We start from the raw sequence: 17,492 nt of genomic DNA on the forward strand, positions 1-17,492 counted from the left end.
TCACTAAAAATACGCTACAGTTTACCTTTTTTAAAGGGGTAGTACTGTGTATTTTTAGTGATCACAGGTTTCCCGTTATTGCAGTGTTTACTGTAAAGCAATATTTTTAATGTGATGTTTTTCACAGTTGAATATTTCTTCCGGGTTATTGTTTCAGATATAGATATAGATTAGCCTCTAGACTTGTGAGCAAACACTGTTAACTTCTGAAGCAAGCCCCATTGGCAGTGCGTTGTTTTCAGTCAGTCCACTGACTCAGACTTGCGAGAAAAGGCAGAGCAGGAATTAGAATTGTGTATGTCATGCGTAAATATGCCAGGCCCTGTGTGTGTAAGTGTTCATGTGGTATACATAGTCATACACAGACTGTATGTATAGTCATACACGTTATATGGAGATATGGAAAACATACGTCAGTATCACACCTATATGTGCCCATGGTTTCAGACTGGTTGCCCAACAAGCTCTCATAGGTGTAATAGTCAAGTGTTCACAAAATTGTGCCCATATAGTGTATAGTTGCGAATTATACATGGGGGAAAAAAAAGCTTTAAAAATGCATACATGTGTTAAAAACATAATTTAAATGTAGCTGATCTTTTGCATGTATTTCTTTAAAAAAAAAAAAATAGCTAAAAATTATGCATTTCTCTGTTTTGCGGAAGATTACCATTACAGACATTATACTAAAAATGGAAGTTACAGGTTTTGAATTCTGACTTTGTTTACTGCGTTCCTGTCAATGACAATGGCATAAAAGCTCTGAAGCCAGACAACTAAAGCTGGCCATACATGATCCCTTTTTTTTCCCCCCCCATTCATGCTGCAAGCTAAACCAAAAAACAACAGATTCCTCCATACACACAATATCTCCCACTGTGGCTGTTGTATTTTGACAGCTTTTTGTGACAGCTGTCAGAACACCTAAACAGTAGCTGCATCTGAGTTAGTGAAGTTGTTCAGCCTAAAATTTTTGATCCCGCTCCTTCAATTTTTGATTTAAATGTCGGGGGGGGGGGGGGCACACAGGGCCACACATACACACACACTGGGAATTGTCGGCCGGGTCATCACGAACTGGATGTATTTCATATGGTGTATGACCAGCTTGACATTTTCACAATGGGAGAAGCGATGATGACTTCAGTATTTCTCTCAAGACCGGTTTCTTCTAATCAGTGGTTCAGTGGGAGACCGTTTACTGCAGATAAATCACCAATAAAAAGATGGCTGCGCTACCCTCAAAACTCCATACATTATATACAGTGCCACGATTCATAAAGTGCTAACAGTCCACAAAAGTGCTTCAAATGAAGTGCTTCAATTCGTGGACAAAAATTGACTGTGCATCGTGCTGAAAAATAAATTTGCCCATTCGTCATCACTCTCGTACCCTTCTAGGACCAAACTCACCACAAGTTGTTGAACTAAGTATACGCGGAGGTAGGTCAAACTGCGCTTATTGTATCTGATCAGCCTTTTGAGGCTTCATCCACACCCCTGCAATACTCCCACACGCATAGGAAAGGAACCAAAAAGATCTCGTTGCACAATGAGGTTTATTTAAACATCCACACAAAATCATAAAGGTATGCACTCACAATATCTAGTGCCTCCCCTGGCACCCAGAATAATCTGCCGTCAAAATGTACTGGGATGCCACTGCTCCAATGCTCAGTTAAGTGCAGTTTGACCTACCTCAGTGTGTACCTAGGAGGTCAACAACTTGCAGCGAGTTGGGTCCTAGATGGGCACGAGATTGGTGACGGGAACGGGCAATTTTCTTTTTAGCACAGAGCAGTGTCTCTGTCTATGAATTGGAGCACTTTATTTGTAGCACTTTTATGGATTGCTAGCACTTTAATGTGGCACTGTATAGCATATAATGTAGGGGTAGTGCTGCTATCGTGGTGTTTTATCAAACAGGTTGTGGTTGCACACACCGAAAGTAGCAGCAACTTCCCAATTATCATTCATTCAATGTATTAAAATGTTGTTGCACAGATTGATATTTTGGGACATGTTTTGAGGTAGTGCAGCTATTGTATAATTTACAACTTTGATTTACTGCTGATGCCTTAATAAAGGTGGCCATCATGATTATGATGGATTGAAATTCAGCCGTTTCAGCCAAATTTTGATCCATGTGTGGCTATTGCAGCAGAACAGAAGACACTTTATCAACTTCTGTCCAACCACCCTGTTGGATAACAGTCACTTGATTAGTTACTGCAGCTTCATTCACATGGGCCCGCGGGGTGTTTGGAACATGCGTGTAGTCTCTATGCTTTTATCACTTCAACTTCTCACCTGCAAGTAGATATGGCGCTGATCGGATAAGTACATGTTGCATCAGTCTAGCTTTGTATCACTGTGTGGCAATTTTAATGCAATATGCTGAGTTTACGGGCAGCGGCCCTCCTATGTAGGTGAACAGAACCGTGCCACAGTAGCAAGCCAGATGCTTGGCTCGCAGTTGCAGCATGGCTCTGCAATGCAAAATTGTCAATTTGGTATTTATTCACTAGATGGTGAGCAAGAATTGGTTTGACGGAACAAGATCCTGCACCCCAGAAAACAAATCTCCACGCTTGCAGTTTTCTTAAAGGGAATTCCAGCTTATAAAACAGTGTTGTACTTTGCTAAAGCTGACCACACACTGATCAAATAGAAGTCAGTCCCTGCTGAACTTGCTGAATATCGATCAGTATGTGGTCCTCCTCGCTCGACATAAGTTCAACTTTTGTTAAAAGGACATGCAGGAAACCGTTTCTCGATCAGCGACTACAGCCGCTGATCAGTGTATTCTGACAGCTGCGGGAGTCAGTGTGAGAATACCATATCCCGGAAGCGACAGGTTAGAATGCCTTCATCCATCTCATTTGTGGATGGAGGAATCTTCAATTTTTTAAAATTAATTTTATTTTTTTCTTGTTCAGCCCTGTAGCTGACCATTTAAAAAAAAAAAAAATAGAAAAGAAACAAAGCACGAGTAAGCAAGAGTTTGAGGCCAGTTTAACAGCGCAATGTCGCATGGAACGGCTTAAAAAAAAAAAAAATTCTATCGCATGAGGAATAAACTTTCCTTCGGGTTTATATACAGTATCTCAGAGGTGAGTACACGCCTCACATTGATTGATTGTAAATATTTTATTATATCTTTTCAGGTGATAACACTGAAGAAATGACAATGTAAAGTAGTGAGTGTACAGCTTGTATAACAGTGTAAATTTGCTGTCCCCACAAAATAACTCAACACACAGCCATTAATGTCTAAACTGCTGGCAACAAAAGTGTACACCCCTAGGTAAAAATGTCCAAATTGGGCCCAAAATGTAAATATTTTGTGTGGCCACCATTTATTTTGCAGCACTGCCTTAACCCGTTTGGGCATGGAGTTCACCAGAGCTTTACGGGTTGCCACTGGAGTCCTCTTTTAATTCTCCATGATGACATCACAGAGCTGGTGGATGTTAGAGACCTTGCACTCCTCCACTTCCCATTTGAAGATGCCGCACAGATGCTCAATATGGGTTAGGTCTGGAGACATGCTTGGCCAATCCATCACTTTTACCCTCAGCTTCTTTAGCGACTTGGAGGTGTGCTTGGGGTAGGGATTGACCAATTATTGGCAAACTGATATTCACTTTTTGTTTTTTCTTAAGTATCGTATCGGGCACAGCCGATTTATTGCTCAAGAGGCAACGCCGCCGTACCTGTCTTTGGAGCGGATGGTCAGCTTTATTGTAATAACAACTGATGCATCTCAGCAGCCACTCCTGCTACCGCTCGCCTGGGCTCTCCCATCCCACAGGGAGGCCCAAGCAACCAGCTAGCCGAAGACCAGAACAAAGCCGATGCTTTGTTTTGGTCTTGAATCTAGTAACCCGGAAGATATTTCATGACATCACTTCCCGGATTACTGCCCCTTTAAAGGTGCCAGTTTAAAAAAATATAAAATATTCAAAAATGCCGCTCTTGACATTTTGAGTACTTTCAAGTGCAGAGGAGGGGTTTGGGGTCTTATAGACCCCCAATCCCTCCATAAAGAGTATCTGTCACTGTCCATTACAAGGGATGTTTACATTCCCTTTTGACAGCAATAACAGTGCTAAAAAAGTGTTTTGTTTTTGTTCTTTTTCTTTTTTTTTTTTTTTTATGTACAGAATATTGGCTATCCCGCCTGAGAGGTGGCCGAAATATCGGTATTGTATCGGCAGTGATAAAGTGGTATTGTTTGGGGTTATGTTGGAATACTGCCCTTCAGCTAGGGTTGCCACATCATCCCTTTAATCCAGGACACACATTAATTACACAGGTTCTGTGGCTGATTAAGGTGGTAATTAAACTTGGTGCCTTATCTGCATTAAATCAGCCTCAGAACCTGTGTAATTAATGTGTCCTGGATTAAAGGGAAGTTGTCGCAACCCTACCTGAGGCCCAGTCTCTGAAGGGAGGGGATCATGCTCTGCTTCAGTATGTCACAGTACATGTTGGCATTCATGGTTCCCTCATTGAACTGTGGCTCCCCAGTGCCGGCAGCACTCATGCAGCCCCAGACCATGACACTCCCACCACCATGCTTGACTGTCTTTGTCTTTTGTACTCCTCACCTGATTGCCGCCACGCACGCTTGACACCATCTGAACCAAATAAGTTTCTTTGTCTCATCAGACCACAGGACGTGGTTCCAGTAATCCATGTCCTTAGTCTGCTTGTCTTCAGCAAACTGTTTGCAGGCTTTCTTGTGCATCATCTTTAGAAGAGGCTTCCTCCTTGGGCAACAACCATGCAGACCAATTTGATGCAGTGTACGGCATATGGTCTGAACACTGACAGGCTTACCCCCCCCCCACCCCTTCAACCTCTGCAGCAATGCTGGCAGCACTCATAAGTCCATTTCCCAAAGACGACCTCTAGATAAGACGCTGAGCATGTGCACGCAACTTCTTTGGTCATTCATGGTGAGGCCTGTTCTGAGTGGAACCTGTCCTGTTAAGCCGCTGTATAGTCTTGGCCACTGTAGCCCAGTTTCAGTGTTTTGGCAATCTTTTTAGCCTAGGCCATCTTTAAATTACACACACACATACACCTCATTGGGAAAATTCTCATTTAGCCCTTGTTCACACTGGCACTGCTTTGAAATTGCGCTACTTCATTGTGATTTCAAAGCCGCAAATCGGTGCAATTTGCACCGCCGATTTCAATGCGGCTTGCGACTTAATTTAACATAAGTCTATGCAAGTCGTAAAAAAAAAATCCGAAATTAGTGCAGGAACTTTTTTTCATAATTGCTGTGATGTGTGGCGATATGAACGGTTCCATTGCCAGCAATGGGGTGCTACTTTTTATGCGATTTGATAGGTCCAATCATGCTGTGAAGGAGGGCTTACTTCCTGTCCCTCTGACATCTATACAATAAATATGGGTTGCTGGCATCATAAGGAAAGAAAGCTACGGATCATAATTTAGAGAAAAAATGGATTTAGGCCGGGTTCACACCGCTGCGATGCGGGAACGCCGCGAATCCGTGGCGTTTTCCCGCATCGCATTACTCCCGCCGGCAGTTCACACTGCCCTATGCGAACGGCTGGGAGTGTCAATGATATGTTAATGACACCCCCAGATCTGTCCGCATATCGCAGTGCGATCTACCGACTCGCACAGGAATCGGATCGCATGGTGTGAACACCCATGCGATCCGATTCTGTTGCGGACCAAAAAAAGGGTCCCGTGCGGGTTTGCTGCGGGAGCGATGCGAATTCAGCCATACTATCTGTATGGCTGAACTCGCATCGCTACGGAGATCGGATGTGATTTGCAGTGCGGTGCGAATCACATCCGGATCTCCCCCCGCAGCAGTGTGAACCCGGCCTTAAAGGTGAAGTCCAGCCTGAGCTCGTTTTGGCTGGGCTTCTCCTATGGGTCACAGGAATGCAATTCGTTTTGCACTCCTGGGACCCCTTTTCAGCAAAGAGTGGGCTGAAGTCTGCTTTTTGCTGACATCACAGTAATTAGTCCAGGCACTGCGTCATCCTGACAATGGAGGTCAGGACCTGCCAGGTGCCAGAACTGACACCCGTCTCAGCCTCTCAGTGAGCTGCAGTGGGGGGGGGGGGGGGGGGGGGGGGGGGGGAAGAGCGTAGAGCTGCTGATTGACAGTTGGCAGATCTCTGCTCAGGGAGTTTTGAGAACAGAGCCATCGGCTTTGTTTGATCGCTCTGTTCTCAGTGCAGAGGCGGCGAGGGACAGATGCAGATTGGACTGATGCTGCATCCACCCAGGTAAGTATGGTGCATGACATACTTTAAGTATAACTAGACAAAACTTCTGTTTGACAGGGGAATCCTGTCAGGGGCCACCTGTCAATTTTTAATTGCTGTCTGTGCCTCAATTAGGGAGATTCTTCACCCTCCTGTATTTGTCTTGTTATCTCTGAATGTTAAAGAAAATCATACATTTTGGGTTGTCCTTAGGACAGTAATAGAGGGGACATATTCCAATAGGGACACTAGTCTTCGTGACATCCAGGGATTCCCTTCCTGTTGGAGGTTTCCTCTCACTTCCTGTTGTAGCTGTGGGGCAAAAGGGAAATCTCCCCAAAGAGACACGGATGGCAAAAAAATAAATACTGACACAGGTCATTTCCTTTCATTTTTTTTTTTTTTTCATCCGAAATGGAAAATAGTGTTGCCTTTTTAGTTTACTTTGAGGCTTTTTATTTTTGTTTCAGTTATGCAATAGTTAGCAATGTGTGTTTTACATTGTAAAGGTTCTTTACACTTCTGCATTGTTTGGAAACAACATGGAACAATCTAGGCTGGATTTCCCCCTTTATATGGAGAATTTTACTGAACCCATTACCACAATGACAAGTACTCTTGGGGGGGAAAAAAAAAGCTTGGTCCTTTAAATAAATGCCATCCATGTGTCTTTCTACCCAGGACCATGTCTTGGTGTTTTATTTTTTATTTTTTTATTTTATTTATTTTTCTTTCTATGGCTGATCTGAATCATTTCACATCTAAACAATTTTCAGGAAGAAATATTTCCTATGGTGTGATATGCTTTCTCTGGGCTCCTTTTTATTGTGTGCTGTGAATAAACTTGACATTGAATGTTAGGGTGTCAGATGAGAAGTTATAATGCAATTCATGTGCATGGAAAACGCATAGGTGTAATTATTTGTCTAAGAATTTTTATTTTTAAATTTAAGATTCAGCAAAATGACCCTGCAAGTCACTCAAAATCGCGATGGCTTTGGCTTGTTGAGTGCAATAGCCGGTTCTTAAAGCCATCTACAACTTAGCAAAAAATTAAGTCAGCAGCTACAAATACTGTAGCCGCCAACTTTTTAATAATAGGACACTAATGCCGCGTACACACGACTGAAATTTCTGGCAGAAAAGGTCTGACGGAATCATTCCGTCGGATATTACGATTGTGTGTGGGCTTCATGTGACTTTTTTTTTTTTCTTCAAAAAAATCAGACAGACCTAGAAATAGAACATGTTTCAAATCTGTTCAACGGAATCAATTTCTATTGGGAAAACAGTTTGTCTGTATGCTAGTCCGATGGACCAAATATGACGCAAGTGCAGCTACTGGCTATTGAACTTCCTTTTCTAGTCCTGTCGTACGTCATCACATTCAAAACTAATGGACTTTGGTCCGTTCGTGTGTAGGCAAGTCCATTCGATCAGAAGTTCCTCTGACCTTTTTCTGCCGGAAAGTCCTCCGGTCGAGTGTACGCGGCATTACTTCCTTCCAGGGATCCAGCACGGTCCTCACCTGAGCCAGCTCTTTTGGCTGACTTTCAGTCCACATGCTGGCGTGTTTACTTTAGAAAGCTGTTTGTGGCTTTACAGCTGGCTTCCCACTGCACATGCGTCAGCCGTTTTGTGAATGGTCCCACAGCTTCCTGGGCCATGTAACATTCCCAAGAAGGCTGCAGGGGAAGGAGGGGGGCTGAACTTGCACTTTTTTTTCTCATTGTACATAGAGCAGTGAAGAGACATCTGTCAGGTTTAAAAAATATATATTTATCAGGACAAATAGGGAGAATCTCCCTAATGGAGGCACAGACAGGCTTTCTAATCCCTCTCCACTCTGTGCACAAGTTTTACCTTTTAGTTTTACTTCAAAGGGTGGGGGGCAGACAAGCAAAACCTCCCCCTTTTGGGTGAAAATTCTGCTTTAAGAATACATGAATTTTGTGTGTGTGTGTTTGTTTGTTTTTTTTATTTATTATTTTTTTTTTTTTTTTTTTTTTTTAATACCGGTGTCCCTGCATGTACAGAAAAAATTCAAAATTTCTTGCAGGCAGTATTTAGGGATGTGACCTTATAAAGTCTCTCCTATGGAAAAGCCATACCTGCTGGCAAATATTTTTTTTTACCAAATTTCGTTCTCTTTGTAGCACTTTCTGGCTAATTTATGGATTCTAGACCTCTGGCTTAAATGGGGGGGCTCACTTGTAACATATAGGCCAGCTCTGGAGGAGGGAATAAGTGCTTCTAACAGTCAAAAGTAGGGATTCGCTGATATTTTGGCTGCTGAAAATGAATTTATATTAATTTAAATTGATAATTAAAAGTTGAATATAATACAATTATCGGTAAAAAAATTTAATGGTAAAAAAAAAAAATATATATATATATATATATATATATATATATAAAATAAATTTTCTCTTTCCTGAAAACTTAAACGGACAGTTTTTAAAAAGTGCATCCTGAATTTTTAGTTTTGTTACTGGAACTTTCATTTCGATGCACTGCTAGTGAGAAGCCTTCATTGCTTACAGAATCTGCAAATTGCAGCCTTGGCCAATCCTGCCGCGATTAGGAGGCACAGGTGCAACTTTTAGGCTGTTTGGTCACCTTGCCTGAGAGCCAACAATAGATTCTGTCTCTACACAGAATACGCCTCTCCTGTTGTCCTCAGATATGACTGCTATGGATAGCCGTTCACCAGAAAATATCTTGTTTTTATAACCCGAAGCAGATATTATATTTATATAATTGTATTGGATAAATAATGCTTTTCTTTAGAAGCAATCTGTTCTGTCTGAAGTGCGTTGTGCTTTTTGAGTTGCACTGAGTAGAATGTAAATGTTATCGGGTTATATAAGTCATCATTGTTTTATTATTAATGAAGTACTGTCTGTGTTCTGATGCAATACTGTACTTAAATGTAATCATGTTGCGAGACAAGTTATGAATTGAGGATAGTATATATGCAGAATTGGGTTTGCTTTGATTATTCATATTGAATCATGTTTTCTGCATAACTAAAAATGGTGTAGGGTTGGTTGTTCCTGTATGCATTTATTTTTTCATCAAGTGTAGTTTAACGTTCTGATTAGACACAAATGCACATATTGTATCATATAGTTTATTATTGCCTTGCTTATCTTTTTTCTTACACAGGAAGTGTATTGTGTTTTGCTCTGTGCTCTCTATATCTCCACTTACAGGAAGAGTGTCTCTTTTCTTTTTTTCTTTCTTTTCTTTTTTCTTCTTTCTTTCTTTCTTTCTTTCTTTCTTTCTTTCTTTCTTTCTTTCTTTCTTTCTTTCTTTCTTTCTTTCTTTCTTTCTTTCTTTCTTTCTTTCTTTCTTTCTTTCTTTCTTTCTTTCTTTCTTTCTTTCTTTCTTTCTTTCTTTCTTTCTTTCTTTCTTTCTTTCTTTTTTTCTTTTCTTTCTTTCTTTTTTTTCTTTTCTTTCTTTCTTTCTTTCTTTCTTTCTTTCTTTCTTTCTTTCTTTCCAGACAGTAGAGATCAGTGCTGTGTGCCTTCTGTGCTTACCACCAGTCTGCTCTCTCACTTTGTTTCATGAAGTGCCATTTGTGTGCTCTCCTCTCTCTTCTATTACAGGACAATCGCTGTATGTCTGCTCTGTGCTCACCTCTTTCTTCTCTCACAGGAAAATTGCAGATGTCCCAGTTCAGAGGTTTGATAAAAGTCTGGAGGAATTCTATGCCCTGTGTGACCAGCTTGAGCTTTGTTTGGTAAGTGTTCCCAGAATGTCAGATGTACACTGCATAATTCTTAAAGTGGTTGTAAAGGCAGAAGGTTTTTTATTTATTTTTTTAACCTTACTGGTACAAAACCTTCTGCAAGTACACCCCCCCCCCCCAAATACTTGAAGCCAATCTCAATCCAGTGATGTGAATGAGAGCCAAGGCTTTCTCATGGATCAGATACAGCCACAGGAGCCATTGGCTCGCACTGCTGTCAGTCAGAGGAGGGAGTTGGGGGTGTGCCTTAAGGACACATAGAACAGGGCTCGGAAGCAAGCATGCATAAGTGCCCCCTCCCTTTTAGAGGCGGTGGGAGAGGTGCACCTACACTGAGCTATCGGTAAGCCCGTAACCAATCTGATGCTGCCGATGGCTAGGCAGGAAATCAAGTGAGGACAAGATGCCCCCCACTCAGCTCTATGCCCTTGGAGGACCGGAGCGACCTCAGTCATCACTTCAGGTTCTCAGCTTTAAAAAAAAATTTTTTTGGATCTTTTGTGATCGTAGATCCCGCAATAAAGAGGACCTGTCATGCTCCTTTCTATTACAAGGGATGTTTACATTCTTTGTAATAGGAATAAAAGTGATAAAAAAAGGGACCATGTAAAAATAAAATAAAATTAAGGAATACATTTTTTTAAAGCACTCTATCCCTTCCTGCTTGTGCACAGAAGTGAATGCATACATAAGTAGCACCCGCATATGTAAACAGTCTTCAAACCACATGTGAGGTATCACCGCAATCGTTGGAGTGAGAGCAATAATTCCACCACTAGACCTGCTCTAGCTCCAAACAGGTAACCTGTAAACATTTTTAAAGCATCACCTATGGATAATTTTTAAATACCATAGTTTGTCGCCATTCCACGAGCGTGTGCAGTTTTAAATCATGACATGTTGGGTATCTATTTCCTTGGCATAACATCATCTTTCACATTATACCAAAAAAATGGGCTAAGTTTCATGGGTTTTTATTCAGTAACCACTTCAGCTCCAGAAAGTTTACCCCCCTTTTTTGTGACTAGGCCATTTTTGCGGTACGACGTTGGGTTTCTTTAACAATTACGTGGTCGTGCGATGCTGTACCCAAAAATTGTACTATAAACAAAAAAATTACCAACCATTTTGAAAAAAAATGCCTTTCTGCTATAAAACATGCAATAAAAAAAATCAAATTTCTTCATAAATTTAGGCCAATATGTATTCTACTACATGTTTTTGGTTAAGAAAAAAAAACCCCCAATAAGCGTATATTGATTGGTTTGCGCTACAGTTATAGCGTCTCCAAATTATGGGATTTTTTTTATTTGTGTGTGTGTGTGTGTGTATATATATGTGTGTGTGTGTGTGTGTATATATATATATATATATATATATATATATATATATATATATATATATATATATATATATATATATATATATATATATAATAAATTATAGTGTGTATATATTACACAAATTATTATACAGGATTTATATAGCGCCAACAGTTTACGCGGCGCTTTAATTAATAAATATATATATGTATTTTTTGCTAGAAAATTACTTAGACCCCCCCCCCCCCCCCCCCACAATAAAATGTATAATTTTATATATATATATGGCTGGACCAGAGTCTTGTAGAGCGGGAGAATTATCATTTTATCTCTGGAGTTGATCCGTTTTTAATGCATGCCAATATTCTGTTTGCTTCGTTAGCAGCAGCTTGGCATTGCATGCCATGGCTGAGCCTCTCGTCTACTAGGACCCCCAGGTCCTTTTTCATCCTATATTCCCCCAGAGGTTCTCCCCCCAGTGTATAGATTGCATTCATATTTTTGCCACCCAAATGCATTTTTAAATTTTTCAGTCTGAAGTGAATGCTGATAGTTTGTCACCTAGCAGCCTTTTTATACCTTTTTTAGACCCCATTGGGGTTTCTTTCCTTGTTCTGTGGATTTTTACCATTGTAAGGCCCAATAAGGGATTCTCTCCTCTCCCTATAAATGATTTGTAATAAAGACATTTAACAGAGATGGAGCAACAAGAATGAGACATCTGTGCAGTGGATAGTGTGAAATCGCTGTTACGGTAATGCCGCGTACACACGATCAAACTATGCGGTGGACTCGAGTCCACCAGACAATCCGCCCATGTCCCCCCCCCCCCATATCAGACCTTTTATACGAGCACACTACCCGGCCGGTCAGGATCGAGCCCCCCCTCCTGAGCTGTACCAAGCCACGTGCCCTCAACATGGGGGGTGCTTTGGGAAAGGGGGGGCCGCGTGGCTCGTGTTGATGAGGACAAGGGCCTCTTCCCGACAACCCTGGCCTTTGGTTGTCGGGGTCTGCAGGGGGCTTATCGGAATCCGGGAGCCCCCTTTAATCAGGGGGCCCCCGGATACCGGCCCCCCACCCTATGTGAATGAGTATGGGGTACCCCTACACATTCACCTGTGAAATAAAATGTAAATAAAACACAACACACAAGGGTTAAAAATTTATTGCACAGCTCCGGGGGTCTTCTCGCTGGACTCTTCTGCTATCTTCTGCTAGCTCTTTTACTAGCGGAGTAGCCCGGCTTTCTTCTTTGCTGCCACCCGGGAGTCTTCTTCTGACTTCGGGGGTCTTGTCCCCCTCTTTGGTTCTTCTTGCTGGACCTAGTCCGCTGGAAAAGCCTCGTGTGTGGGCAGGTCCGCTCGTTCAGACAGTCCAGCGTTTTGTCCGCCAGACTAAGTCCGCTGGATAGTCTGATCGTGTGTATGCGGAATTACATAAACTGGTGGGTGAAATGCTGGCTTTTTCTTGACCTTGAGTGAATGTTCAAACTAAGAACACCATTTTTTTTTTTTTTTTTTTCCCTCATCCTACCATAATCTAGCCGCTGTTTCCCCCTTTCCAGATGTGTAATTGCAAGTCTTCCTGGCGCTTCCAGTGTTTACTCATATGGTTTTATGAGATGATCTCCCAAGCATCTCCTGCCTGTGATGAGAGAAGTGTGGACACCACACCTCAACATCGTTCTTAACATGTTGATTTGTCTTGCTGTTTTGCTGATCCAGTGCCTTCAATGCTTCCGAAATCACGGGCCTGGAACAAGTATGTATGTATGTAGTTGTACGGGACTCTTCACAACACTGCACTGCAGGTGTGGTGCATTTTCAAAAGTCCTGCATGCTGCATCTTTGGGTTGCTTTTCAAAAACCCCATCGACGTGAATGGAAACGCTATAATAAAAACACAACAAGGTTGCGTTTTATTGGTGCATGGCAACCAGAAAACATTTCAGTGCGAAAGCACCCCTATTGCTGCATTCTCCTTCCAGGTCAGCGACCCAAGCTGAAAACACTTGGCGAATAAGTATTTTTAGAAAGAGGTCAACAATGGCAGCCTTGTTTTTATCACATACGTGCCCTTGCAAATAAATGCATTGCGTGAAAAAAGTTACTGAAGAACAAGCGCATGTTTCATTTTTAGGCTGCAGAGTTCAGTGCAGTCCAGAGCTGACAATATGCAATAGGAAACATAATCTAAGTGACTGGCGTAGTTAAAATTTTATATTGGCCACCTTCCAATGCCACAATCCCCCACCCACTCCTCCTCTTCTGCACCTCTTCTGTAAACTGTATGCTGTAATGGTGATCCCTGCCTTCCAATGAAAATGACCTCATTCCTGGCCAACCCAGGAACCTATCTGGTACACGGCTAGGTCACAATTCTACCTTCAGTCACTAATTCCAGGGAAGAAACTTGATTGCTTTGTGTGTTTCCTGACTGCTGGCTGCCAGTCAATTGGCTTGCTTTACTCTCTAGAATCTCCAACAGTCTTTCCAAAGCAGCGTGAATTCTGAAGAATCTGCATAATGTGCGTGCGTGCGTGCATGCCATATATATCTGTTAATACCGTCTACGTGTGGGTTTCCACTCCAAGAAAGGGTCATGCATACGGCCTCTGTCAGACTTTATCACTTTTACGGCAATTTAAAAAACTTTTTATTACAAGAAGTGTAACTAACTGATATTGACTCCATATCAAGCTCTTGCAATCACCTGTACATCAGAGCTCAAATTGGGAGAGGGAGAAGCAGCACTAGTTGCTGTTGAGTGTGTTACAGTGCTCATGAGATGATTATTTGTGTTCCCAGGACGTTCATCTGTCCCTAACCGCAGGTAATCGCTCAATGCGGGATTGCTTCTGAACAGCAGCGGATGGCTGCGGCCACCGTCGGCCTTTCATTGCTTTGTACAGGTTTCCTGGTCGCAGCTGACATACCCCCTGGGTATCTGAGTGCTGTCTATTCCAAAACAATTACCACGACCAATTTGACAGTTTGAATGAGACCAAATGCAGCCACTACACTTTAACTTTTAAGCTGCAATACATTACATTTTTGGATTTGAGTCTAGATCCTTTTTGGAAGAATATATAAACCCAACATTTCATATTCCTGATATGTGCCTGCTGTACCATGTAGTTGTATGAAAATGTACCGTATCCCCTTCTCTTTTTAGTTGTTTTGGCCCTAGAAGCAATACAATCGATTAACTGAATATGAAATGAATCAATTACTATTTTCATAATTGATTGATCAGCCAGTAACCTAATTGGGTTAAAAACTAAAATGAGCCCTTTATAGTACAAAAGGAGCAAATAATCGCTATTGTAAATATTACTGTATTTATCGGGGTATAACACGCGCCAGCGTATAACATGCACCCCAAGTTTAGGAGGCAAGTTTAAGGAAAAAACCTTACATTTTAAAATCTTCGGCTCCTCCCGCTGCCACCGCCGAGATCTTCGGCTCCTCCCGCCGCCGACATAGACAGAGCCGAGGGTACTCGGCTCTGCTTGCAGTAACGCCCCCGTCCCGCCCCTTGTCCTGGCTCCTGTGATGGACACAACACCGGGCTAATGACGGGACGTAAAGGCTAGGAGGCGGGACTGGGCGTGACTGAGAGCATAGCCGAGTGCACTCGGCTCAGCTCGGTAAATGTCGGCGGCGCTCCACAGACAGCGCAGATCGGTGTATAACACGTACCCATGATTTTCCCCTGATTTTAAGGGGAAAAAAGTGTGTGTTATACGCCGATTAAATACGGTACTTTCACTGTTCCCCAGTAAAAAAAAATGAACCCCTTACAGTAGTGTTTACTCCTTTTTTTTTTTTTTTTTTTTTTTTTTTTTTTTTTTTTACTATAAAGGGCTCATTTTTAGTTTTTTTTTTTATTTTTATTTTTTTTAACCCCCATTATATTACTAAAGTCTTAGGCCTGGTTCACATCTGTGTTTGTTTGTTTTTTGGTGCCTTTTGCAGAAACACTACAGTTCATCTAACATGGTTTCCTATGAGAGACGTTAACATCTATGTTTTTTTTTCAGCCGCTGTGTATTTGAAAATGGTCAAGGACCTTCTTCAATGCAAAATGGTGCTTTTTTGATCCACTATACGTCAATGGAGAAGCTGCAATAAAAAATGTAAAGCGGTTTTGCAGCAATTTGTGTTTTTTAATCTGCCCAACAACAAATTAGCCAAAAAAAGCATAAAAAAATGAAAAACACAAATCGCAGCAAAATCATGTGCGCAAGAATCAAAACGCACTGAAGAAATCGATCAAAAGCAAACTGCATAGGTGTGTACTGAGCCATATGCTGGTCACATGGATCAATTTTCAGATGAAAAATCTCTGTACATTCATTGACAGAATGTTGTTTGAAATTTTCACTTTTAACATTCTGTTTTAAAATGAATGCAATTTCTGACTGAAAGCAACATACACTGTCTGAAAATTCCCTTGACCAAGAAGTTTTCTATCTCAAAAATGTCTTGTCACTGTGTTTGAAAACGAATGTCGATTTGACCCCACTAACTATTAGAAAATTGAACCAACATTCTTAAAATGCCATTTTTAAAAAAAAAAAATTTTGAAGGAAGAAATAGTTTTTGTATGGCCAGCATATAATATATTACAGTTCTGTTTGAAAATCTGCAAACCAGTCTTTTGACTTATGAAAATAATCATTAGTTGCAGCCCTAATTGCTTCATTTGTGTGAAATTCCTGGTGTTCCTTCGTCCCTCTGCTTCCCTAATAAAACTTGACCACACTAGGTAGGAGAACACACCATGATCAGTTCTCTAGCTATGCTGAGAGGTCAGCTTGCTCTCCAATGATTAGACTTGTTCTGACACGCCCCCTCTGCATATCCCTTCACTGGGCAGATCAGTGTACTGCTGTTTCTCCTCCCCCAGCTCTTATGCAGCTGAGAGCAGAGGGCTTGAAAGACCCTGTTGACAAGAAATTGGCGCTATTCAAGGCTTCCTTTTCTTTCGCCAGTTCAGCTATTCAGCCATCTGTTGCAGAAATTGGTATTTGCCAGTCCGTAAAGGATCGGGTCAATCGGCCGGATAGGCCTAACCAGGAGGATGATGTGACTGAAAGTAAGACCGATATTCCTTGAGCGCTGTGTTTTGCTGTTGATGCTTTCAATACAGCAGGTTTCACGTCTGGCTCTTTTGTCTGTACGTATACGCAGACTTTTATGGTTCAAGAACTTTTTAGCCGAGCTTCCATGTAAAAAGTTACATGGGGGTCGTTTATTCTGTGATTACTTGGACAAATATATCCAAAAGATTTCCGGAGGGAAGAGTTCTCTACTTCCTGTGAAGAAAAGCACCAAATGCTAAAAACCCAGGGGCTGCTTCCTCGAATGTCTGTGTCAGGGCGGTTCTGCCGCCAACAGGGTGCTACGACCAGGGGCAAGCCACAGGGCCAGGGCCAGAAAAGCCCAGGGTCCAAAATTCTTCTAAACCCAGCACCAAGCCCTCCTTTGAGGGGACGCCCCCACTCCATCGGGTGGGAGGAAGGCTGCCGCACTTTGCGGACATTTGGAAAACAACAATTCAGGATAAGTGGGTCACCTCACTTATATCTCGCGGTTACGGGGGGTTCCCCCTCAGAGGTTTATAAGATCCAGCGTTCCCTCTGATTCTCCAAAAATAAACTTTATTGCTTCAGGCACTACATCTAGTGCATCAAGGAGTGATTGTAGAGGTTCCTGTATTCAAAAGGGGCACAGGGTTTTACTCAAACCTGTTTACAGTTCAGAAACCAAATGGGGACACAAAAGTCCATTTTGGACCGAAGGTCCCTGAACAAGTATATCGATTTCAGTCCTTTTCGGATGGAGTCTGTCTGCTCAGTAGTAACCGCACTCCAGAGGGGAGATTTTTTAGCCTCCATTGATATAAAGAAGGCATACTTACACGTACCTTTTTTGTTTTTCAGCCTCATCAGAGGTTCCTACATTTTGCAGTAGAGTACCATCGCTTTTGTGGCTCTACCCTTCGAGCTTGCTACAACTCCCCAGATGTTCACAAAGGTCCTAGCACCAGTACTGGGTCTTTTAAGGGCCCAAGGGATCCTGGTGCTCGGGTATCTGGACGACCTCCTGCTCAGAGATCACTCTGTACAGGCTCTAGAACAGAGCA

General features: G+C 42.0%; 1 protein-coding gene across 1 annotated transcript in view; it reads left to right on the top strand.

The window, feature by feature from the left end:
* MED29 (mediator complex subunit 29) overlaps positions 1–17,492 on the top strand; it is a 49,676-nt gene that overhangs the window by 9,215 nt on the left and 22,969 nt on the right. Inside the window, exon 3 of the mRNA XM_077479957.1 lies at positions 9,924–10,008. Within this exon, the coding sequence (XP_077336083.1) occupies positions 9,924–10,008 (85 nt within the window). The remainder of the gene's footprint in view (positions 1–9,923; positions 10,009–17,492) is intronic.

The sequence above is a fragment of the Lithobates pipiens genome, unplaced genomic scaffold, assembly GCF_037356315.1.
Source record: "Lithobates pipiens isolate NorthernLeopardFrog02 unplaced genomic scaffold, aLitPip1_a1.2 Scaffold_1, whole genome shotgun sequence".
Classification (NCBI taxonomy): domain Eukaryota; kingdom Metazoa; phylum Chordata; class Amphibia; order Anura; family Ranidae; genus Lithobates; species Lithobates pipiens.